General features: G+C 41.8%; 2 protein-coding genes across 2 annotated transcripts in view; both read left to right on the top strand.

Annotated features, from left to right (window-relative positions):
• LOC115379183 (NACHT, LRR and PYD domains-containing protein 12-like) overlaps positions 1-25,770 on the top strand; it is an 80,118-nt gene that overhangs the window by 16,810 nt on the left and 37,538 nt on the right. Inside the window, exon 4 of the mRNA XM_030079902.1 lies at positions 7,642-7,815. Within this exon, the coding sequence (XP_029935762.1) occupies positions 7,642-7,815 (174 nt within the window). The remainder of the gene's footprint in view (positions 1-7,641; positions 7,816-25,770) is intronic.
• Positions 20,045-21,385, top strand: LOC115379050 (NACHT, LRR and PYD domains-containing protein 1b allele 3-like). Its single transcript, XM_030079717.1, has one exon. It carries the CDS (start codon positions 20,053-20,055, stop codon positions 21,310-21,312), a length of 1,260 nt encoding a protein of 419 aa, XP_029935577.1. The 5' UTR covers positions 20,045-20,052; the 3' UTR covers positions 21,313-21,385.

Here is a 25,770-nt window from a genome sequence, read left to right as displayed (position 1 = left end):
TAAAGGTGTAACATAAATATGAATTAGTATTATCAGTATTATTATTAATATCATTGTTATAATAAGTATTTCATTGGTTTGTCCTGCCTTTTTGAATATTTAGAAAATCTCTGACTGATAAATATCCAAAACACTGGAAATTATAGCTACATATTTTATTCTTTATTCAGATTGAGGTTCTGCTGGTTGTCAGAGAGCAGCTGTGCTTCTCTGGCCTCGGCTCTGAAGTCCAACCCCCATCTGACAGAGCTGGACCTGAGTGGGAACCAGCTGCAGGATTCAGGAGTGAAGCTGCTGTCTGCTGGACTGGAGAGTCCAAACTGCAGACTGAAGACTCTCAGGTCAGACTGCACTTTTTAATGATGTGTGAACATGTAATATTCTGTTAGCTGAACAGGAGTTTTACAGGCTTACATCTCAAATTGTTGTCAAACTATTTTCACACAATCTTTGTGTTGAAATGAAAAACTGTGAACTTGAGTGATGATATTGTACATTATTTCAACATGCAGGTGTAACCCCTGGTTTCTAGAGGCATTAAATGCAATAAACATTAAATAAATATTAAATTAATACAAAATATATATATTTAGGCTATGGGTTAAATTCATAAGTAATAATTTGAGAACTAAAAATATTAGAACAGTAACCATGACAACTGTCCCATATATAAAAAAAAAAAGCCTGTGTGAGAATGGAATTCTCACTCTCACAGCTGCACCTTGAGAGACACTGAGACAGACAGAGACAGAGACCAACCGACAGAATCAAAATAAAAAAAAAGATCCTGAACATCCTGAAAAGAAAGAAAGAGAGAGAGAGAAAAGAAGAATAACACCCCTGGAACAGTTACAATACTGCTGTAACAATTCAAAGTAAACTTGGCCAGGAGTGAGCGAGCAACTGAGCGAACGAGTGAGCAAGCAAGCAGCAAGCTTGTGTGTGTGTGGGCCTGATCATCATCATCCTCATCATCACCCTCTTCATCCCCCCCCCCCCCCCCCATCGTTGCCCTCCCATCGTTATAAACTGAAAGACTGAGAATCCTCAGCTCAGCTGGTTCTGAGGAACAACACAGTTGGGACTGAGGTGGCGAGCCAACCCAGAGACAATCAGAGAAGTTGATCTTTATTTTATTTTTTGTTTTGTTTTGTTTTGTCATTTACATGCTATGTTGATACTGTTGTTGTCCTTATTATTTGGTTAATTATTTTCTTTATTTATGTACTGATTAGATAGTGAGACAGACCACCTGCGGGTAAGAAACAAAATAGACTTTAAATATAGTAAATAGGAATAAATAGTTTAATAATAACATAAATAGTAGTAATAAAATATTTTAATCAAATATAAATAGATTAAACATTTAATATTAGACCTACATTGATATTCAATAAATTAGATACTTACCTGACAGGTGGAAAGAGGGAAAAAGGGTTATTTATTCATCTTTTATATTTATTTATTTTGGTTAGGTTAAGTGGTTTTGTTGTTGTTGTATGTCAGTTTGATAGGAAGAAATCAGAAAAAAGAAAAAATAAGTTGAGAAAAATATATTACATTAATTATTTACTTTTAAAATAACAGTGATCTCTTGTTTGTTTATTTTTTATGTTTTTACTCGCACCCATTTCTCCCGAGCGAACGAAGTCTTCTGATAAATTGGTCCACATTTAGATTATAATTTTATTTACTTTATTTTAATAACTGGTTCTATCATAGCAACCGGTTGTTACACAGGGGTCCAAATGGCCTCCGTCTGTGGGAATCTGATATTTATTGTGGTAATTCCACAGAACATATAGAGGACACCGTCATCCAGGTCTTGGTCCAACAATGGATTCACAAAGGATTCCAATATTTTCTTTGATGAATTATCAGGGACAAAAATGCCATGTGGGCATATCAGTGCATTCTGGTAGCTTTCATAGATTAGGCATGATGGGATGGAGTAGGGATGGGCATTTTCAGTGATTTCAATATTCAAGTACTCGAATTACATTATGAATGAGTAATCGATTACTCGCAAATTATATATTTTACCGTAAAAAAAATAAATAATTCCAGGAGGTCTGTACTTAACATCAGTTCCTCTATTGCAGTGTTTCTCATTGGATTTTCCAATCCAATGAGAACTCCCCCTAGTGGTCGGCCATAAAATTGTGCTTTATATGGAACATTAAAAAAAGAAAGAAAACATTTGCAAGGACTCACAGAAGTTTCCTGGAACCCCCTTTTCTAAAAAAAAAAAAAAAAAAAAAAAAAGAAATCAACTGTATAGAGAATATAATAAATAAACACTGTAGAAACAGTAGAAAAAAACTATCAGTGACTATCAGACATTTTTTAGCTGGCGGCCCTTGGACAGAGCTTTTTTTTTTTTTTTTTTTTTTTTTTGGCTGGTGGTGGGGGGGGGGGTTCCCTTATTTGTCTGCGTGAAAGTTGGCAACCCTACTTGCACTGCACGTTATCGAGTATTTCCAGACATCACTCTTCCTGGTCGCAGCTGACATGGTGCATGTAACGCCAAATGAGTTGCAGCCAAAACCAACACACTGCACAGGTGCTCGAATAGTAAGACATTACTTGAATGCTGACGTCAGCAACGAGTACTCGAGTAATCGATATGTCCAACTTTTACCATCCTGATCACTTTCCCTCATGGTAACTGTTGTCTTGTAACTGTTCTGAAGCTGAACTAAACCTTTAGGACCTCTTGTTTTTCATTGATTATTATTTTGATCATCTTCACACACTTTTTCACAGCTCACCTACTTCCCATGCAAAACTTTGTTTAAACTCTGCAGGCTGACAGACGACCACGCCAAATGAACATTTTGTATATTTCAGGATATTTTCTGTCTCTAGTCCCTCAGACTGAGCCATATGAACACAGTCGTATTTTCAGAGCGACACTGGAGAATATTATAATTGGAGATCATTGCCTGTTTATTTGTGTTTTTATTATTTTGATGTCTTTTCATTTCAGGTGTTATCTTTATCTTTTCATTTACTCTGATGGTTTTGTAAAGCACTTTGGAACTTTGCTTCAAAGGTGTAGCATAAATATAAATTAGTATTATCAGTATTATTATTATTGTATTTTTGAAAAATCTCTGAATGATAAATATCCCAAACACTGGAAATTATAGCTACATATTTTATTCTTTATTCAGATTGAGGTACTGCAGCTTGACAGAGAGCAGCTGTGCTTCTCTGGCCTCGGCTCTGAAGTCCAACCCCCATCTGACAGAGCTGGACCTGAGCAACAACCAGCTGCAGGATTCAGGAGTGAAGCTGCTGTCTGCTGGACTGGAGAGTCCAAACTGCAGACTGAAGACTCTCAGGTCAGACTGCACTTTTTAATGATGACATAAATTGATTTAATTTGACTAACTCTGCAGGATAATTTATTTCTGTATATGTATTGTAGACCTGCCTCATCAAATATTTTGGCCAGTACTCTGGTCCAAGAACAGTTATTTGAACGATCCCAAAAGAAAATGTGTTTAGTAAGTCTATTATCGAGCATGTTTATTAATCTATTCCACAGTGGCACCATGTCACCCTGGTGCTGCACTTGGCATGGCTCCCAACCCAGATCACCACATACAGCAAGTTTGGGGGCCATTTTATGTAAACCAAGAAAACAACACATGGCTCTGTTCAGAACTGCATCACATTTTGTTTTCTTACAGTAACTCCAAACCCCTGCACTGTAGTCTACAATAGGACAGACACAAGATTTAAATAGCTGTGTATAGGTTTTATAAGCAAGATCTCTACATAACTTGACCTTATTCAGGACAGCACCCAGAGCCCTACCTGCACAGTCAGATAAGATTTTTATTCCTCTTTCAAAAGTAAGATGGGCATCTAGAGTAAGTCCTAAATATTTATAATACTCAGTAAATGACAAAAGTGTTGGCCCAAAATGAAACTTAAATTTAGTGTGTAACTCACCCTTTTTCCTGAAATTCATAATCTGAGTTTTATCTTTATTTATCTTTAGTCTCCATTTACTACACCAACAGCACACGATATCCAACAGATTTTGGAGATCAGTTTCAGTCTCTGCAAGGAGGACTATATCATCTGCGTATTGACCCTTTGCACGTGACATCACGATCCAGTCGTGTGAAATATGAACGCCATGATGGACAGCAAAAGAGCAGTGGACGTCAATGTAAGACAAGGAGGCGCGTTAGACTTAGTGACATTTCGTAGTTGTATATAGTTTATTTACTTTTATGGTGGTAAGATGGTGATTTCCGTGCAGTGTGCCAACAGGCAAGGCTGTGAGCCTAATCTAGCCTTTTACAGGAGACCTTTTGATGCGGACAGAAGACGGCAATGGGTAGCTGCTATCAATCGTAAAGACTGGCAGCCGTCCAAACACTCCCGGATCTGCAGCGAGCATTTTATACAAGGTCAGTTTCAAATTAAAACGTTATCAAACTTATATAACCTTAGCTATGTTAGAGTCAGTCAAAACAAACTCAGTGTAGTTAGCTAACGTAGCTACCGTTACCTAACAAACTCAAGTAGGGTTTGTTTACTAGTAGCGATGCTGGCTAGCTGCTAACGTTAGCTGGCTAGTCCTTCTCAGGACTCTGTTCATATTAGCTGGCGGTCCTAATTCAGCAGTAAGCCCTGAGAAGCCGTGGGTTACAGTGGTTTTACAGCGGCTGGGCGTCGTGCCTCAGAACGCCCCTCAGCCGCTGAAAAACCAGTGTAACCCACGGCTTCTCAGGGCTTACTGCTGAATTAGGAGTGCCAGCTAATATGAACAGAGTCCTTGTTAGCTAATGGTAGCTACGTTAGCTAACTACACTGAGTGTGTTTTGACTGACTCTAACATAGTTAAGGTTATATAAGTCTGATAACGTTTTAATATGAAACTGACCTTGTATAAAATGCTCGCTGCAGATCCAGGAGTATTTGGACGGCTGTCAGTCCTTATGACTGATAGCAGCTACCCGTCGCCGTCTTCTGTCCGCATCAAAAGGTCTCCTGTAAAAGGCTAGATTAGGCTTACAGCCTTGCCTGTTGGCACACTGCACGGCACAGCAGGAAATCACCATCTTACTACCATAAAAGTAAACTAAAAACTATCTACAACCACGGAATGGCACGAACTACAATGCACCTCCTTGTCTTAAATTGACGTCCACTGTTCTTCTGCCGTCCATCATGGCACCGCTTCCCATGTCACGTGATAATTGTGACGTGTCTGCAAAGGGTCAATAGAAAAGTGCCAAACGTGCAATCAGCCAGTCTAACGCCACAAGCTGCTGCTTAATCTCAAATCTCAAATCAAAATACCAAATCATTTATCACCTCTCCCCACCATCATGTCCAATGTTCGGTCACTCCATAACAAGATATAAATCATTTATGTAGATGGTGAACAGAGTAGGAGAGAGCACGACCCCTTTTGAACACTAAATGGGGTAGGAAACCACCCTGTTCTATGATCACTGACCTGCACACATGCAACTGGGGCTTGATAAAGAACTTTTAAAGTATTATAAAATTTTCCATCTATATCAGATTTCAGTAGTTTGAAACTGTGAAGGTCATGATTTATGCAGTCAGTCGCTTTCTTAAAATCAATGAAACAACAAAAACTATGCTTCCCTTCTTGTATTCTAGCATGAACTATAGTAGTTAGCGAATATATGTGGTCAGTACAAGCTCTATTCTTACCAAAACCATTCTGTTGGTCTGCCAGCAGGTCAGATGTTTCCAAATTTAGGATGCTAACCGGTGGCCGTTTCACTGGTTGTTGACCGTTTGAACTTTAACCGGATAATCTTGTCAGTTAATTTTAAGGCTGAACGTGTCGTCGCCGACACAAATGTGCATGTTATATTGTAAATACCGTAACTTCTGTAAAGTTTGCTCTATTGAAAAAATTCCTACTGTTCCTGAAAGCTAAGAAGTTGCTCATGAACCCACAATGCAGTTTAATACAGTAAACATGGCGACGGGACGCTCTGCCGGGCTTGGATTACGTCATCACGCACAGAGCTCAGCTCGGTAGAGACAGACCGGATAGGTTTAACTCTTTTTGGGCCCAAATTATTTATTAAATTCCAAAACAACTGAGGGTTATTAGTTTGCAGATGCTCTATTTGTAATGCCTGACCCCTCTCATATTTTCTTTTACAAGCTCTCAGTTTTCTGTCAAAATTCTGTTGTTTGACCTTAAATTTGTTCTTTAGCTGTTGCCTCCTCATATCATTACCATCACATTTTAAAAATGATTTCTCTGCCATCCTCATCTCCTTCCACAGTACATTCAACTCTCCATTCCAGTCAGGTTTAGGTTTTCTAGAGAATCCACCTGTCCTAATGGAATGTGGATGTCTACGGACTTCAGCAACCTTACAGAAATATTCACAGAACTCACCAAACCATTTATCGATTTCTTTTTGATGATGTACTTGAGAGAGCTTATCTAAGAATTCAGTAAGCATCATTTGGCACTCACTGGAGGAAAGAAAATGAGGAGAGACCATTTTAATATTCTTCTGAGGATATTGTCTAAATTGAGTATTATCTGAACCCATATAATCAACAGTGGAGCCCCACCTGCTTGAAAACTTAGGACTAACATTGAGTGATCAGGTCCTTTACACCGATCACCTATCAGGTTTAAACAGCTGATCCTCTCAATGAACTCATTAGGCTGTGAAGGTTCAACTTAGTGCAAGTTCTTAAACAATTGTGGGGAGTAATTATATAATCTAGAACAGCCTTCCCTTTTACAGATATTGAATAAAGTCATCCTTCTCAGGTATCCGTCCATTCAACACACAACATCTGGAGTCTTTTAGAAACTCTGTCAACATTTCACTGTTTATTTACAACATTTTCCAAACAGACTCTGGCTGGAACATTCGTGTCAGTCTCACTAATACAGTCTGCCAAGTGCCCTATTCAACTATTCAAATCTCCACAATCATAAACAGCATCAGCTTCTACCAAATTATACATCTGAACCAACAGGTGATTATAGAGACCATGAACATCAGCCCATACTGAGAGACAGAGGGAGAGAGAGAGAGAGAGAGAGAGGGAGAGAGAGAGAGAGAGAGAGAGAGAGAGAGAGAGAGAGAGAGAGAGAGAGAGAGAAACCTTATTCTTAGATTGGAGTGTTTCTGTGTGTTTGAAACTCGGTTTCTGTCAGGAGCCACATGACTTCTATCAAAAAGAGCTGCTGAGCCGTCGGTTCCAGATCTCTGCTGTGATGTGTGGAAGAAAATCAAACACATCAGGGCTCATCAACTCATTTGTCCAAAGGCCAGAATGTTTTTAAGCAGACACTGTGGGGACCAGACTTTCAAATGACAACATATTCATTTATTTAGGAATAATTAGCCTATTATTGTTTAGTATTTTCACTTTCTTACAAAATGAATACCTGTGTCAGTGCAAGCAGGCTGCTAGAAAACATGGCAAATCCATAATAATAATAATAATAATAATAATAATAATAATATGGAAATGGAATGACTGACAGGAAGTTTGAATCTGTTATGCAGCGCCCTGATTGGAGGAAAATGTTGAGCCTATGCTTGCATGAAGATACAGCACAAGACTCATTCCATTCTGTATTTTTTATTCTTCATTCAGACTGAGTGGCTGCAGCTTGACAGAGAGCAGCTGTGCTTCTCTGGCCTCGGCTCTGAAGTCCAACCCCCATCTGACAGAGCTGGACCTGAGCTGGAACTACAAGCTGCAGGATTCAGGAGTGAAGCTGCTGTCTGCTCTGGTGGAGAGTCCAAACTGCAGCCTGAAGACTCTCAGGTCAGTAGAGGGGTGGAGTCAGTCCTCTGAGGTCAGTAGAGGGGTGGAGTCAGTCCTCTGAGGTCAGTAGAGGGGTGGAGTCGGTCCTCTGAGGTCAGTAGAGGGGTGGAGTCAGTCCTCAGGTCGGCAGAGGGGTGGAGTCAGTCCTCTCAGGTCAGTAGAGGGGTGGAGTCAGTCCTCTGAGGGTGGAGTCAGTCCTCTGAGATCAGTAGAGGGGTGGAGTCAGTCCTCTGAGGGTGGAGTCAGTCCTCTGAGATCAGTAGAGGGGTGGAGTCAGTCCTCTGAGATCAGTAGAGGGGTGGAATCAGTCCTCTGAGGGTGGAGTCAGTCCTCTCAGGTCAGTAGAGGGGTGGAGTCAGTCCTCTGAGGGTGGAGTCAGTCCTCTCAGGTCAGTAGAGGGGTGGAGTCAGTCCTCTGAGGGTGGAGTCAGTCCTCTGAGATCAGTAGAGGGGTGGAGTCAGTCCTCTGAGATCAGTAGAGGGGTGGAATCAGTCCTCTGAGGGTGGAGTCAGTCCTCTCAGGTCAGTAGAGGGGTGGAGTCAGTCCTCTGAGATCAGTAGAGGGGTGGAGTCAGTCCTCTGAGGTCAGTAGAGGGGTGGAGTCAGTCCTCTCAGGTCAGTAGAGGGGTGGAGTCAGTCCTAGAGGGGTGGAGTCAGTCCTCTGAGGTCAGCAGAGGGGTGGAGTCAGTCCTCTGAGGTCAGTAGAGGGGTGGAGTCAGTCCAGGCTGAGCAGCTTGGTTGCTTGGTTCTTGCTCAAGTTGACCTGCAGGTGATGATGATGACGATTAAGAGGATGATGGTTTTGTGTTCATCCCTACAGGCTGGAACCTGTAAAAGACTGGATTACATATAGCACCCTGGAACAGGTAAAAGACTGGATTCCAGCTGGCAGTCAGAGAGGATGTGAGTACTGAGACAGTATGAGCAAGCACACACACACACACACACACACACACACACACACACACACACACACACACACACACACACACACACACACACCAGGGCTGATAGTGGAAAAAAAATCCTGAGCCTGAACTTTTTTCCGCTCCCGGGGGAATATGTATATATGTATGCGGCAAATTTCATCATATAACATATATACATTATTTGAAAATAACCCTATTAACTATCTTGTAACTATCTATTGCCACATCGCTCCCACTCTCCTCTGTCCAAGCCCAGCTCCATTTCTTCTTCACGCCCTTATCGACATGTTGGCTGTCTTCTCCGGGCTTCATGAGCCTGCAGTCTGTCCTGTGGGTTGCAGTGCGTCACTGTAGGCCAGGGGTATTCAGTTAAAACTGAAAGAGGTCCAGTTACTAAAATTTCCTTCCAGCAAACGTCCAAATCTTGCAAGGTCTAAAATTTAGACATTATTGATTATTGATTCACATCGTATGAGACACAATGGCTTAGAAGTGGATGCAGGCAGAATGAACATGTATTGGTCTGTCCATTCATCTTTAAAAGTTCGTTTTTCACTTCTCATTTTGGAGCAAGCCATTTTCTCGTCTCATCTCCTCTCTTCCACTACTCTCTGGTGCTGAAAGGTAAACAATCGATTTGATTGGCTTGGCTATTGATGACACTCCTGTCAGCTTTCACATAGTGCACGGTTTGGGCCGCGCTCTGCGCTGGGTACGGTGCAGACGGGCACAGAGCAGCGTGCGTGATAAATGTACGGCTGTACTGCATTGTCTTTGCAAGAGTAGTGCATATCTCATGATGTGTCATCTAGATTTCTAAATACGTACACCTCCTGTCTGTAGTAAATCCTTTGCTCCACTTTACAACAGTATTGATCTTTGATTGCAGAAAAGGAAAAAAAAAAGAAAAAACATGATATTTCTCTGCCAGTTTTTAAACACACCTGGTCAGTGGGGACTCCCTAGGCGAAATGACTCCCTTGCACCCTTCCATGCTACTACCAGTGCCAGCCTCGTGCTGCGCTCAGCTCGGTGCAGACCGGTGCACCCTCGCGCCCCGCGATCACATACACAATGAATGGCTGCACCGGCTGAGGTCTGCGCCGTGCGTGCGCTATGTGGAAGCCCCATTAGCTAGATTAGCTGTGCATGCAGTCTGTGGCCACGACGGTCAGAGAAAAAATAACAACAAATGATTTATTTAACAATAATATTTAACATTTAATTTAATATTTAATAATATTAGAATTGTCACGGGTCCGGACAGAACCGTCACTGGGTCCGTGCCTGGACCGCCGTTCGCCATTTGGTGATGCCCGCTGCAGGCTAACGAGGCTCACTTTGGACGGCACATGGAGCGCCTGATTGTCAACACCCAAGTCCCGCCCCCGCCCTGCTTCTGATTGGCTAGTAGGCCTATTGTTAGTGTTGTTGAGAACGAAAGCTGTGCTTCTATTGGATCCAGAGAAATGTCTGTCAGATAAATCTGGGCGAACCCCCTTTTTTTTTTTTTCTCACAGTCACGCCGGTACGCCGGAGATCAGCCTTGTGTTCAACATCGCTTTTAACTGTTTTTTTATTCTGCTCTTTTACATATGAAGTGATTCTATGTCCTTAGTTTTATCTATTTTTATTTTTTTTTATCTCCCATTGGTTCAAGGTTCAAGGTTCAAGGAGTCTTTATTGTCTCTGTGGGGCAAATCGCTCCACAGCCAGCAGTAACAAAACAATCAACAACGATCACAGAGTAACAACCACATATGACACAGAAGACAACAATAAATAGAACAAACAGATTAATCCATCACTTGTTTAGAGGACCTGTGGCAGCAGGGACAAAAGAATACTTTAATCTATTTGTCCTGCGTCTTGGCAGGATGTACCTGCAGCCTGACAGGAGCAACACAAACTCACCAACCAAGGAGTGGCTCTGCTCAGTGAGGAGTGAGCGGGCCTTACTGAGGGTTCTGAGCTTGTACACATCAGAAAGATCATTGAGGTTAATGCCTGCAATTTTGCTGCACACTTTCACTATGCCCTGCAATCTGTCTTTGTTTTTGAGGGAAAGTAAGCCGTACCAGCAAACAAAAGAAAAGGTCAGAACAGATTCAATAAAACAAGAATAAAACATTTTCATAAAAGTTGTGTCAACATTAAAACTCTGCAGTTTCCTATAAAAATACATGCGTTGATGTGCCTTCTTGCAAACAGCATCAACATGGAAATCAAAAGACAGCTTGTCATCAATGTTAGTGCCAAGATATTTATAATTATGGACCCGCTCGACGGCTTGATCCTCAATGACAAGAGGAGAGGTGACTGACAGATGTTTGCGAAAGTCTATCAACATTTCTTTAGTCTTTGACACACTGATGCACATAAAGGATGAGGAACAGCAGTCTGTGAATTCCTTCACTACGGGGCCAAGATCAGGGTCGTCACTGCTCAGCAGGGACACGATTACTGAGTCGTCTGCAAATTTGAAGATGTGACGCCCCACATGTTGGCTCCGGCACTCGTTTGTGTACAAAACAAACAGTAAAGGTGAAAGGACGCAGCCCTGAGGTGATCCAGTGGAGGAGACGAGGGTGTCTGACAAAACACCATTGACCCTCACACGTTGTGGTCTTCCTGTTAAAAAGTCCATTAGCCAGGCTATTAGACCAGGATCGATGCTGTGGAAGTCCCTTAATCTTTCTGCTAAAATGTGTGGCTGTAAAAAGTCTTGGCTCCCTCAAGATGAGTCAAGACAAGATTCAAAAGGGTGGCTAATGCATCTCCGACACCTCTGCCTGACCTGTAAGTGAACTGCAGTGGGTCCAGGTGATCTTGAACACGGGTCAGAAGTGTTTCCTTGACAATTTTCTCAAATGACTTCATAACAAGAGAAGTTAATGCCACAGGTCTAAAATCATTTAGTGATTTGGGGGATGCAGATTTGGGAACTGGAACAATAATGGAATCCTTCCAAAGTGAGGGCACCTTGTGAAGCTGTGTAAACTGACTTTTTTTTTCTCTAGGTGATATATAAATTATTATTATTATAGCTGTTGTTGTTGAGCACCTATGTTCTATACTTGTATTTTGCTCAGTTTAATAAACTTGAATTATTTTGTGTGACTTAATGCATTTATGGAGAACTTTAATTCTTCATTCCCCTCATTCTTTCATATTTCAATGTAGATGTTCATCAAACTGGAGAAATGTCATCCATGGTGACAGAGAACCTGCCCAGAGCAACATCTGCAGGAACCTCCACATCTGCAGGAACCTCCACAGGCGGCCTGGATACATCCTGGATACCTCCGCCCTCTCACAGCTCTGCCACGCATCAAACCTCGACTGTTGCTGCCTTGCCTCGCTCTCGCAACATGCCATCACTGAGTTCCACCACGAAGAGCAAGGAACCTACACAACAAAAGCGATCTCAGAGTTTACCTGCTGTCACGTCACAGCACAGCTTTAAGTGGTTCACTCCTGAGATCTCTGATGATGGAAACAGTGAAATCTACAGGTTCCAGTGCACCAGTCCAGGCCTGTACCAGTGCAGTGTGACAGGCCTGGTGTTTAACATGAAGGGAGAAGGGGATGTGACTTACAGGATCGTCCACTGGGACTGGAGGCTGCTTGCCCAGCATCACAAGAAGCCTGCAGGACCGCTGTTTGGCATCAGATGCCAGCAGCAGTCTGTCTGCCAGCTTCATCTCCCACATTGTGAGATCAGATCTACAGGTGCATGTCAGTTCCTGTCAGTGGCTCATGTGACCGACGAGGGCACTGATTTCATCCTTCCACATGAGATAACAGAAACTCATGTTGTTATCAACATCACTGGATTTTCTTGGTTTGGTCTCGTCAAGGATAAAAACTCGCCCCCTGACCCGATCAGGGCGGTGGTGCTGCTGTTCTACACTCCTCCAGCTGATCCTAATCTTACATCTCCCCTTTATGTGTTGTTGCTGCCTAGAAATGTTGTGATCAGTGACGTTCAGAACCAAAGGAAGAAAAGAAATGCTGATGAGACGTACATAGAGACATCACCATACTGTAAACTCCAGCCAAATCAGGAGTATACACTGTCCACGTCTCCTGAGGGTGAATCAGTTCTAATACAACCAAAGAAGGCAGAATTTGACAATGAAATCGATGAAAACTATTTCGTTCATTTTAAAGTGACTTTTGAACAAATCAGGAGAAATATTCATCTGTCTCTCACAGACAGTAACAGCTCCCTGTGTGTATGGGAAGGGCGAGTTGATCTTCCATCAGCTACCATAAGGAAGCCCCAGGGTCAGAGTGCCGACAAACATTTGTTCTCTATACGGAAAGCCTTCATCGACAGAGTATCAGGACCTGTGCTCCAAAGTCTTTTGGACAGGCTTTTAGAGAAACGGGTGATAAATGACTCTGAGAAGGAGGAAGCACATGGGATGCAGAACAGAGCAGACAAGGCTCGTTTTGTCATCGACACGGTGAGGAACAAAGGGGAAGCTGCTCGTTCAGAGATGATCACTTTTCTCTGTCAGGAGGACAAGTGCCTCTCTGAAAGCCTTGGGTTGATGTGAAAACACAACTAACCAAATAGTGATGAAGATAAAATGATAAATGAAAAACTCAATGGCCATAATGTGAACATATCCTAATGACCATAAAATTTAGATTGACCAAAGAATAAAAATGGGACGAGGTGTCGGTGTTCCTCAGCACCCAAACTACTGTCAGCACTTCTCCCCTCAGATATTCAGCTTGTGAGCGTGTCTGTCCAAAGCACCTTGATTTCTCATAGAGGAAACGCCCGTGAACTCACAGTGGACCCAACCTTGGCTCATAATTTGAGTTCTTGTGTCCAGCCTGTGGACTGTAAAAAATATGAGGAATAAAACCTTTTAAAAACTCAGGATACCAGAAATGTCATGTTGATGTCACACGTCATAATCCATAGGTTTTGTAAACTTGATGAAATGGTGCCTTCCTTTGAATGTTTCAGCCAAAGCGTGACGTCGCCTCAGGGAAGCTTCAGAGCTCGTTGATACAGACATTTATCAATACACAGAATTTACTGTTATTGTGCCATAAATGTGTAAACATGTCAGAGTGTGTGTGACACTTGTACAGTGTGGGAAAATGTTTTTTTGTTTTTTTTTTACTTTGGGGCATCTTCAGAGGAAATTCAGAGGGACGTCCCCACAGTCTCACTGGTCTGGTCTTTCTTTTTAATCAGTGATCAGTCACCAGTAACCGGGACAGTTTTGGGCTAATTTCAGAAAAAAATGATGTAATGAAGCACAGCGCCTCCCTCTGGCCAAGTCAGCGCTGTGTCAGAGCCTAAAGGACGTCCTGCACTGCTACACACACTTGATGCTGTAGCCAAACCACAGTTTTACTTTATTAGACTGACATCCATTATCTTTCTGTAATCACATGTGTCTTTTTGCACGCTTCTTACTCATGTGCACTATACATATGCTCTGTCTTTTTTAATCATTTGAGGCACTGAGTTTTTCTTTACTGCAAAACTTTGTATTATATTTTTATCAGCCTTTTTCAGGTTAATATTTTCTTATTTTTTGTATTACTGTCACGGCTGTTATCTAAGAAAAGATGTCATTTTAAGCTAGCTGTGTTTCTATTGGATGACGACACGTGGTGCCTTTCAGCAACATGTGTTAGGAAGCAGTGACTTTGTGCTGTTTTTATATTATAACACTTTTTTGTTGTTGAAAAGTAACACAGATGTGTGTGTTGATCTTAACTAGTTGCCCAGATGTTAGAGTGATGCCTTTTTTTTTTTTTTTTTTTTACAGTAAACTGTTTGATGTTGTACTTCAGCATATATTTTATAATATGTAATTATATATTTCTTAATAGCACTTAAATATATGTTTTATAATATGTGATGATGTATTTCTTAATTGCAATTCTATACACAGGGCCTCTGCAGAGGCCTGGAAATCCTGTGAAGTTGGAGATTAATTCCTGCAGTTTGCTCTGCCTGTCCAGTCATTTGGTGGTTATATCATGTTGAACTTCTGAAAGTTTCCATTTCAGTAGGGAAATATCTGCATCTAGTGATTCTCAAATATGTATAATAAGCAAAACAAGCTTTCTCTGTGACAAATTGCCAAGTTAATGATTAATGATGAGTTATGATAAATTAATTAGAGCTAGCTCTACAAAGTGTCCATCAGCTGCAGGTCAAGTTAAACCCAGCAGGCTGCTTACTTTAGCAAACCTGCTGGCAAAAAAGCAAAAGTTTGACACTGAATGAAGATTTTTTTTTTTTTTTTTTTCCAGAAAGATGGAAAGAGCAGTTCTTTTATTTTCCTCTGGGAGCTAAAAGTCAAACCTGTCTGCTGTGTGTTTGTTGCATTTCTCTCTTCTGCTTCATGTAATTCTACGTTTTGTGTTATTTTCATGAGCCAACAGGCACCAAACTGATTGATTTAAAATAATAAATCAGAAAGTGGCCTGAAATATCCATGTGTGGACTCATATTGTGCAGACTCTGGATGTTTTTCTGTCATTTCTTCTTTGACACTGCAGCGCCTGGCAGCCAGACAGGCTCCACTCTGCCTCTCACATCTGTTCCTCCTGAATTTTTACAAATCAGAGGAACAGTCCGACGCTAAACTCCATGAAGTGGATGCAGGCTGGACCAGAGTTGTTGCTGCGATCCAGAGGAGCAACATGGACATGAAGGTAAACAGCAATAATGTCACATGTTTCTCTCTTTAGGGCCTGAATGTGTTGAAAACCAAAGCAGCTCTTGTTGCCTGAGGTTTGTCTCTCCGGCTGCTTCAGTGGAATCCATGTGCAAATAATCTCACTGGGAAATGTGGAATAGAAATCTGTACCATCTGCAGATCTGTGTTCAGTTTTGCAAGTGAATGTGGAGATGAATCTGTAAATGTGGTCATAGATTCTGAGTACACACGTGCAGATTCCTGTACACATTCACAGATTTCAGTATGCATTCAGAGATTCTTTTGCACATTTTCAAATCTTGACCACACACACACACACACAGACTGATATACATTTACACAACTCTCTACACACATTTACCAATAATTCTGCTACAATAATCTCCTCATAGTCGTCACTGTAAATGTAGCAGCCACAGGTTTTGGTAATAAAATGGCCTGAGGTGTGAAAAGTGAGCACATGTGAAGCCTGCTCTCTCTCAGAGTGTCAAGTTGTTGCCGCATTAACCTGGAAGAGGTGATGTGATGTTGGACTCTCACTGCTCCGTGTCCTTTGGGCTCAGGAGCCGAGGAGCTGAAGTTGGAGAAATGGAGTGCAGTCAAAAGTAAAAACTCTGAAATGGAAGAGAGGAAAAGTGAGAAGTTTCACAAAATGAAACGACGTCAGCTCTTGAGCAGATATTCTTGGATGCTCTCCCTCCTGTGGCTGAAACTGAAGCGGCAGCACTTCAGCCTGCAGGAAATAATCCAGAACTTTCTCTTCCTCCCAAAGCAGAGACTCCACAGAACAAACCATCAACCAGACAGGTTTACTGAAGCGTCAGCCACCGGTTGGGAAGTGGGCTCCTCCTCCTCCTTCTTCTTCTCCTCCTCCTTCTTCTTCTCCTCCTCCTCCTCCTTCTCTTCCTCCTTCTTCTCCTCCTCCTCTCCCGTCTCCTCATCCTCCCCTCTGATCCCTCAGAGGAGCGTGTCCCAGAAGTCCTATGTTTCTTTCTTTTCATTCTCTCCCTGGGCTCCTTGGCTCTCCTCTTTCTCCTCCAGCTCCTCCCTCCACTGCTCCTCTTCACTCTCCATGCTCTCCAGCTCAACGCTCCCCTTCTCCTTCATTTGTGCCTCCATCCTCTTCCTCTCCTCCTCCTCCTCTGCTCCCATGTCCCTGTCTTGCTGTGTGTTCTCCTGCAGCGCTCTCTGGATTCTCTCTCTCCTCTCTTGCTCCTCTTTCCTCCTGCGCTCCTCTTCTCTCTCCCTGTTCTACAGCTCTTTTTTCTTCTTGTTCCTCATTTCTGCCTCCATCCTCTTCCTGTGCTCTTGGGCTCTCCTCCGTTCTCTCTCTCTTCCTCTCTCTCTCCCTCTCTCTCTCTCTCTCTCTCCCTCTCACTCTGGTGATCTCCTCCCTTAGTTTGTGTCTCCTGAGTGGCTCCTGCTCCTCTTTCAGCTGCAGCTCTTTTGGAGAGAGAGGAGGCCATAGGAGCGTCTCCCTCCTTCCTCCCGGCTCTGCTCCTGTCTTTTCCTGTTGGACTTGTGTTTTCTGCTGCAGGACCTCGCTGTTTGAGCGCCCCCTGCTGCCTTCTGCCTCAGGGGGCGGGGCCGCCGCCATGCAGACGGACAGGTAGACATATGCAGGTGGGCCGTCACCTTGAATCCTGATGTTCACTGGCCACATTTTCTCCAGAGTATCTGCAATAACATGATGTTATAATCATAACGTTATCAGATGGGTTAAAAAAAAAAAAATTAAAACTGAAATAACTGAAGCCGATAATGAAATAACACACTTATATCACTTTATTTAACCCTCCCATTATGTTTGGGGTCAATTCAATGTTTAACATCTCTAAATAAATGATTGACATAATTTTTTTTGCTTCATATTTAATGACTCTTCCTAATATAATGGGTACTACCGGGTCAACATGAAATTCACATGATGATATGTTTTCAATGTCCTGCACACACTTTGTACACATCAGTTATATAAAATAAAAAAAATTAAAAAAAATAATAAAAAAAAATCTGTACTTAGAAATACAGACAAAGACATTAAAACACCAAAAATTAAGTCTTTAATCCTGAATGGAAACTGAATGTAAGCCAGAAGAGCGAGTGAGAAAAGGTGTGCTGTGTTTGACGGAGGAGAATCAGCCGAGCGGACCTGGAGGGCGAGCCGGTGCCAGAGTTCAGCCCAAAGAGCCGCTCTGGTTCTGGCAGCTGATTAAACAAACAAACAAACAAACAAACAAACAAAACAAAAAAACTGCTAAGAGAACAACAGGAAGGTTACCTCTGAAATGTAACAGATTACAGATTAGAGATTACACTGTGAACTATATAATAAGTAATGTAGCTATTTTAATGACTTCATCATAATAGTGTAACTTGATTTAGATTTTTGATTTGAAAGTTTTATTTTGAACTACAAAAAACGTCATACGTTTGAAGACTTTTCTAATAAATGTTTTAATCCTCTTGACTTCTTTTCAAAACATTTTTTAAACTCTAATCGTGAAAAGGATTTGACGTCAGACTCGTCGTGTTGAAGCGTCTGTCAGAGGCACAGACCCAAACCTCTCTCTGGGTTTGTGTCCCTGCAGAGCAAAACCACGTCACATGGGGGTCGGCGCCTCACCGAGGGTCAACCTGTGGCTCCTGGACGTTCAGGAGACGTGCAGGTTGTTGTTGAAGTTACACTTTACGGCCAGCAGATGACGCTGTTGGCATTTTCTATTTAATGCCCATGGTACGTTCCAGTTTCTTCTGATTGCTTTAGGCAAACTCAAAATAGTGTTATAGTGTCAATACACCACACACACGCACGACACACACACACACACACATAATATTTTGTAGGGTTAATCTATCTATCTATATGTCTGTCTGTCTATCTATGACAAGAGATAATGTCCAAACCATAATTTAGTTTAAACATTTTATTTTTCGTCTAACCCTGGAAAACTCTAAGAACCCAAACCTGTAAAAACACAACTCACCTGTTCAATATGCAGGTTTTAAATAACTATGAAACAGAAAGAGCTCAACATAACCCAGAGGCAGACATGCAGTTTGAGGTGGAGGACACAAAACTTTGTTTACTGATGTTCAACAAAGCGGACTAATAATATTTACCTGCTTGCAGAGCCTCACTTTAGATGATCACTGGGAGTCTGGTGCATTTGCATCAGTAACACAGTCAAGGATGCTCATTAAAAAGTGCATTCAACTTTTAACATTAAACATTGCCCAGTTTTTATACTTGGGGTTTATGACTGAAATGAAACAGCAACAACAAATCTTAATTTTTCTTTTAAAATGAATGAATCTTGTTTGTATGATGGCTACTGGTGGTGCTGTGGTCTTTTGTAATACAGCTATAACACAATATAATATACAGTGCAGTAATATTCATTAATTATTGTTATTTGATCTGGAGAAGACTATTTCCTCATACATGATGCATCGTGGCTTTTTGCACGTTGGACGCGTTTTGTGCAACAGGTTCCCTTTTCATTTTTTACTTCCGCCCACTGCTGTAAAGACTCAAAACAGGAAGAGATGACATCGTTCCCCTGCATGACAAACCCTGAGAGTTTGACAGGTAAGAGCTTTGACTGGGACATGATCAAGATGAAATCAAATTATCTGGTGAACGAGTAACACGGCTTCACGGCAGGAGGTCAGGATGTATTAAAGAAGAGGAAAGTTTTGTGGATTTGTCCGTGAGTAGACAGATATCATCACGAGACGGATGTGAAACTGAAACTACTGCTCTGGAAAAGTTGAGTCGATAGACGAGAGTTACTGAATTATTTCTGAAGACAAACATTTGGAAATGAAATGTTTTATGTTCAGTTTAAACCTCCACAAAATTATTAGGATTAAAATTGTTAACAGAGTTTATGTGTCAGGTACTTTATGTGTCTTTGTTGGTGACCTAATCTGATCAGTTTAATAAACTTGAATTCTATTTTGTGCCTGAATGCCTTTATGGGAGACTCTAATTCATCCTCTGCTCTTTTGTGGGGTCTAGGACGAGGTGAAAACTCAGGAGCCTTAGAGGGACGACCTTTAAACCTCCTACCTGAGGGATCAAGTTGAACAGAAGAAAAGATGGAACCTGAAGAGGGAAGAGGCAAGCTGATACCCCGCTCTGCTGTGGAGGAAGCAGAGAGTTGCAGCACGGCAGGAAACACACCTGCAGGAATCTCCACAGGCGGCTTCAGGACCGAGGGCCCTGAGCTCCCGTCTGACAGAAACAATATTAGAGCCCTGGTGAACTCCTGGTTCGGACAATCCAGAGATGAGATGCAAGGATTAGAGCGCCGCTTATCCCCGCCCAGGGCTGGGACTGTAAGACGTAGTTTGCGTCTCAGTGTTTCATCACTCAGTTTAAACAGCTGTGACATTTACTCCTCCGTTTCGCGGAGTGAATTTCTCCCTATGCAGGGTTACAGTCTAGATTCTGAATACACAACTCACTCGAGAAGAAAACTGGGAAGTTTGCATCAGAGGTTTGCATCAGAACAGCCATCCCCCACCCCCTCCTCTGGTGAACCTTATCAATACATAATACCTTTCCGACTTACACAACAAGAGAGTTTACCTGATGTCATGTCACAGGACAGCTTTGAGAACTTCACACCTGAGATCTCTGATGATGAAAACAGTGAAATCTACAGGTTCCAGTGCACCAGTCCAGGCCTGTACCAGTGCAGTGTGACAGGCCTGGTGTTTAACATGGAGGGAGAAGGGGATGTGACTTACAGGATCGTCCACTGGGACCGGAGGCTGCTCGCCCAGCATCACAAGAAGCCTGCAGGACCGCTGTTTGACATCAGATGCCAGCAGCAGTCTGTCTGCCAGCTTCATCTCCCACATTGTGAGATCAGATCTACAGGTGCATGTCAGTTCTTGTCAGTGGCTCATGTGACCGACGAGGGCACTGATTTCATCCTTCCACATGAGATAACAGAAACTCATGTTGTTATCAACATCACTGGATTTTCTTGTTTTGGTATTGTCAAGAATAAAAACTCGCCCCCTATCCCGATCAAGGCGGCAGTGCTGCTGTTTTACACTCCTCCAGTTGATCCTGATCCAACATCCTTCCTCCATTTGTTGTTGCTGCCTGGAAACGTTGTGATCAGGGACGTACAATACCAAAGGAGAAAAATAAATGGGGTTGAGAGCTACATAAAGACATCACCACGCTGTATACTCCAGCCAAATCAGGAGTACACACTGTCCACATCTCCTGAGGATGAATCAGTTCTAATACAACCAAAGAAGGCAGAATTTGACAATGAAATCAATGATAACTACTTCACTACTTTTGAGGTGATTTTAGAACAAATCAGGAGAAATATTCATTTGTCTCTCACAGACAGTAACAGCTCCCTCTGTGTATGGGAAAGGCGAGTTGATCTTCCATCAGCTGCCATAAGGAAGCCCCAGGGTCAGAGTGCTGTGAGTCTCCGTCACGACATGAGTTTGCTCTCTATACGGAGCAGCTTCATCAGTGGGGTCTCAGGACCTGTGCTCCAAAGTCTGCTGGACGGGCTTTTAGAGAAACGGGTGATAAATGACTCTGAGCGGGAGGCAGCACATGGGATGCAGAACAAAGAAGACAAGGCTCGTTTTGTCATCGACACGGTGAGGAACAAAGGGGAAGCTGCTCGTTCAGAGATGATGGCGCTCCTCTGTGACATCGACCCTTTTTTCTGTGGGCGTCTTGGAATGAGGAGCGATGAAGATGAAATGATGATTGAGGAACTGCCTGTCACACATCAGTGCAGGACTCGCAAAATATCTACCAGTCAAGACAAAGGTAAGACAAAAAACAAGACAAAAAAATGTTGTGCAGTCATGTGATCATCCTGAACCTGCAGTGAGAAAACATGAACCACAAAGGCTGGAGCTAGGAGTTCTTCACGGGATGACAAGAGTGTTTTGATCACAGATGTTCCCATTTACATGAATTATAATTTAGGTGGAAAAATGTGGTGCAGTGTTACTTCAATATACTGAAGCAACACTATTCAGCGTGTCTCTGAAATGACTGTAGGCAACATCGAGTATGCTGTTAGAGATGTGCTGATCACAGCATACTTCTACACCGCTTGGAGAAGCGTATTGGTGTCCAGGGGACAGTGCTTTCATGGTTTCAATCATATTTATCAGATAGAACACAATGTGCACTTTACAATAATACAATCTCTGAATTTTCTGATGTACAGTTTGGTGTACCCCAGGGATCAGTCCTTGGCCCCATGCTTTTTGCCCTCTACATGCTTCCCCTTGGCGACATTGTTCGCAAATTTTGTATTAACTTTCATTGCTACGCTGATGATACGCAGATATTTGTACCTGTAAAGCCAAATGATCCTTCCCAGCTCCTAAATTTACAGGCATGTCTATCAGAAATAAAAAAAAAAGGTTGGATACAAACTTTTTGCTTTTAAACGCTGATAAAACTGAGTTATTAATTATTAGACCCACCAAAAATGACCATCAGTATGAGGGTACGAGTGTCAATATTGATGACTGCATAATCTCTGAAAGCTTGACTGTCAAAAACCTTGGAGTGATTTTTGACTTCCGCCTCACATTCCAGTCCCACATGAAGGCTATTATCAAGACACCATTCTTCTATCTCAGTAATATTGCCAAAATCAGATCTATATTATCACTGTATGACGCTGAAACCTTAATCCATGCAACTGTATCCTCCAGACTCGATTATTATAATGTACTGTTTTCTGGTCTTCCCACTTGTTCCACTGGAAGCCTGCAGCTTGTCCAGAATTCTGCGGCTAGAATCCTGACAAAATCTAGAAACTTTGACCATATCACACCTTTCTTGGCCTCTCTTCACTGGCTATTGGTCCAAGCCAGAGCTGATTTTAACTTATAAGGCCTTGCATGGTCTTGCACCACCTTACCTATAAGAACTAATTACACCATATACACCAGCATGCCCTCTTCGTTCTCTTAATGCTGGTCTCCTGATCACTCCTTCTTTTAACAAAAAATCGGCTGGCTTCAGAGCTTTTTCCTCCCGTGCCCCATACCTCTGGAACCACCTCCCATTACATGTCAAAGAAGCACGTTCAGTGGAAATCTTTAAATCAAGACTGAAAACCCAACTTTACTCACTACATTACAGCCTCCCCTAAAACTTAGCCAGACATATCACTCTTTAACACTTATTTATCATGGATGTTTTTAAAGTGGTTTTCAATGTTGCTGATTCACTTTCATTGTTATTATTGTAAATTGATTGCTGTATGTTGTACTTTTTAACTGTAAAGTACATTCATTATAACTTGTCGGGCCTATTACCTTTTAACATCTATTTAACACCGATGCTTTAGGGTGGTTGTTCCACTTGTAATAGTTATTGTTAATTGATTGCTGTGTGTTGTTCTTTTTAACTGTGAAGTGTGTTGGGACCATGTTGCATGGTGATTCCACACTCTAAATAAATAAAATTGAAAACTGAATTAGACCTTTTACATGTTGGAAAAAATCCTGTGTTTGGGCAGATCAAATACATTCTTAACATTTATACCATGTGGGTACTTTGTGATAAAATTTTGCCTCCATTGTCCTCTGACTCATTTTCATGCATATCGTGTAAAAGTAGACAGTGACTGGATTTTGCTCAAACCTGGAGATGAGTTAGATCACACATCACTTGACACATACACAGCTGATGATAATCTGGATGCTGGATTGAGACATTTTGCATAAATGCTTCCAAGACTTTGGCAAAGGTAGATGAATGGAATGCTTATTGTTGTGCAAGTATTACTAGACATGTTTTGTCCCACTTTACACCTGCCATTAACACAAGTCTCCTGTCCAGATTGTTGCCAGATATGTGGTTTAAACTTAAAGTGCAAAATACAGACTGACACACTGATCACCAGGTATGGCTGTTAATGGTAGTTGTGAATGGGGACAAAAGTAAATTTGAAAACAAGTCTGCACAAAGTGTCAGGATAGCTGAATGTGTTTACCTGCTTGAGTGTTTGGCATTTAAAACGGATTAATGAACGGCTCATTGGGCCTGATGCTCTCAGTTTTGTGTTTGAAGCTCTGAAGAAACTGAAACACATACCACATGTTCATTTTGTTAATGTTGTGTGTTATGCAGCATTAATATCCTGTTGAGTTATAAATTTGAATTTTGTTCTGGACTTTATACAGAGATTTGAAAAGTGTGTTTTGCATTTAAAAGTGGTTAATGAGCGGCTCACAAAGCCTGATGTCTCCAGTTTATGTTGTAACACTGAAGGACCTGAATCCAACCCTGCATGACTTATGAATTTGCATCTTGTAAGTGTAGTTTTTATTCAATTTTGTACTCAACTTTTACATGTTATGAAATGAAAAGCATTTTTTTGTTTGATTAATTTACATGTAAAACTTCTTCTCTGTGTGTACCAGGCTCACATCTGCACATCCCATCTGAAGCAGCTTGATGTCATGCTGGACATGAAAGTGACTCAGACGCTTCACATGAATGTGTTGAGTTTGTGTCCGTGGTCTCCTCTCCCAGGTTCCTGTAACCTCTGAAACACACATTTTCCAGGACCGCGAGGCTAAAAATTTAACCAAAGATTCAGTCTTCAAGCAAAATAATGTGTTATATTTTGAGCTGTTCACTCAAATTGTTCAGGCATGTGTTTGAGCTCGGCTGCTCTGATCAACAAAATGATGAACAGCACCAAAAGTATTACTATGTATTGCAAAGAAGTGACATCGCAAGGTATTGTGTTTTTTATCTCTCTTTAACACTTTATTTTCTATTAAACACTAAAAAACAAAGAGAAAAACAGCGAGCTCGCTTTTTAACTAGATCTTCAGTGTCAACACGGTGCCAAGATTCCTGCAGATGCTTGTGTGACGTCCTGAAAGACAACGTGATGTTTTCTACAGAGGCACAAAGCGCTGCTCTCGTCCTCTTCCTGAGGAATAACACTGACAAAAACTAGCTGACACAAAGGGAACACTAAAAATGAGACGGCCGAACATTTGTACTCAAACTAACTTGTCTTTTTGGAAAACTAACTCAAGTATAATAATGAAAATATGCCTGATCGGTGTTTTTTATTTTTTTAATTAATTTGCACAGTAGAAAAATGTGGACAAATGATAGCTGGGTGTTAACAAGACATTGTGTGTGTGTGATGTATGAGGACTGACTGAAGAAAATCCTTTGGTTTCCATTTAAGATTGTTCATTTACAACTGATCCTTTAAACCTGTGGATGGGAGGATGAGATGATGGAAACAGTTTAATACACGGAGGTGTGTATGCACGTCCAAGCCCAGGTGCAGGACACACTCACAGGTAAGAGGAAGAGAAGTGAGAGTCACAAGTCATGAGAAGGTGAAGCGCTATGTTACAGGCAGGCACAGCATGACCGAACACAATGTGAATACAACCATGAATCATGGGCGCCGGAAGCAAAAAAAAAATGTGGGTGGGACAGCTGAACGGGGGTCTGGGGGAAGAACATTTGTAATGAGTAGACACCATTTCCTGTATTCTGGTGCATTTTAACACGTGGTTTGATACTTTTATCGAGCTATAACAAAAGAAGAAATATGGGTACATTTTGTAATTTCCATCAGAGGTTGGCTCCATCAGATCACGTATTTGAAAATATTAAAAGTACAGAAATTGATACAATGACTAATTTAGAGGATCTCTTCATGTCTCTGTCTGCATGCGAATACAAATAGGCGACTTTAAATCCAACACACAGAACCTTAAAATCTCATAAAATATTGAAATGATTATGATACCAGAATTCAAGGATTCTTTATTGTCATACCAACAACACATGCGTGCACATGGGGAGGTACGAAATTAAGCACTGAGGCCCGGTCAAGCCAAGAACAATACAATGAAGTTAAACACAATATTGAAATATAAAAATATAGTATAAAAAGAGTATAAAAATGTGTGATAAATAGTAATATTTACATTAAATATAGTGCACAGAACAGTCCGGTCGGCTAATTTAGCCAATACTGCACCTGTTCCTGGCGAGGGGGGCAGTGAGAGGGCCAGGGGTATGTGTGTGTGTCTCAAAGGGGGGGTGTATGAGTATTCACACGTCCCTGGTGAGGGGGGCAGGGGTGTGTGTGTGTGTCTCAGAAGGGGCCAGCAGAGCTCAGCAGCCTAACAGCTCGTGGGTAAAAGCTGCTGTTGAGTCTTGTGGTTCTGCTCCTGATGCCCCTCCACCTCCGGCCTGAGGGGAGGAGGGCAAACAGTGAGTTCATGTTGTATTAACAAACAAAGACATAAGATAATGAG

Source organism: Myripristis murdjan, chromosome 20, assembly GCF_902150065.1.
Source record: "Myripristis murdjan chromosome 20, fMyrMur1.1, whole genome shotgun sequence".
Classification (NCBI taxonomy): domain Eukaryota; kingdom Metazoa; phylum Chordata; class Actinopteri; order Holocentriformes; family Holocentridae; genus Myripristis; species Myripristis murdjan.
Note: the sequence above shows the minus strand (reverse complement) of the source record. Positions and strands in the feature narration are given on the sequence as shown.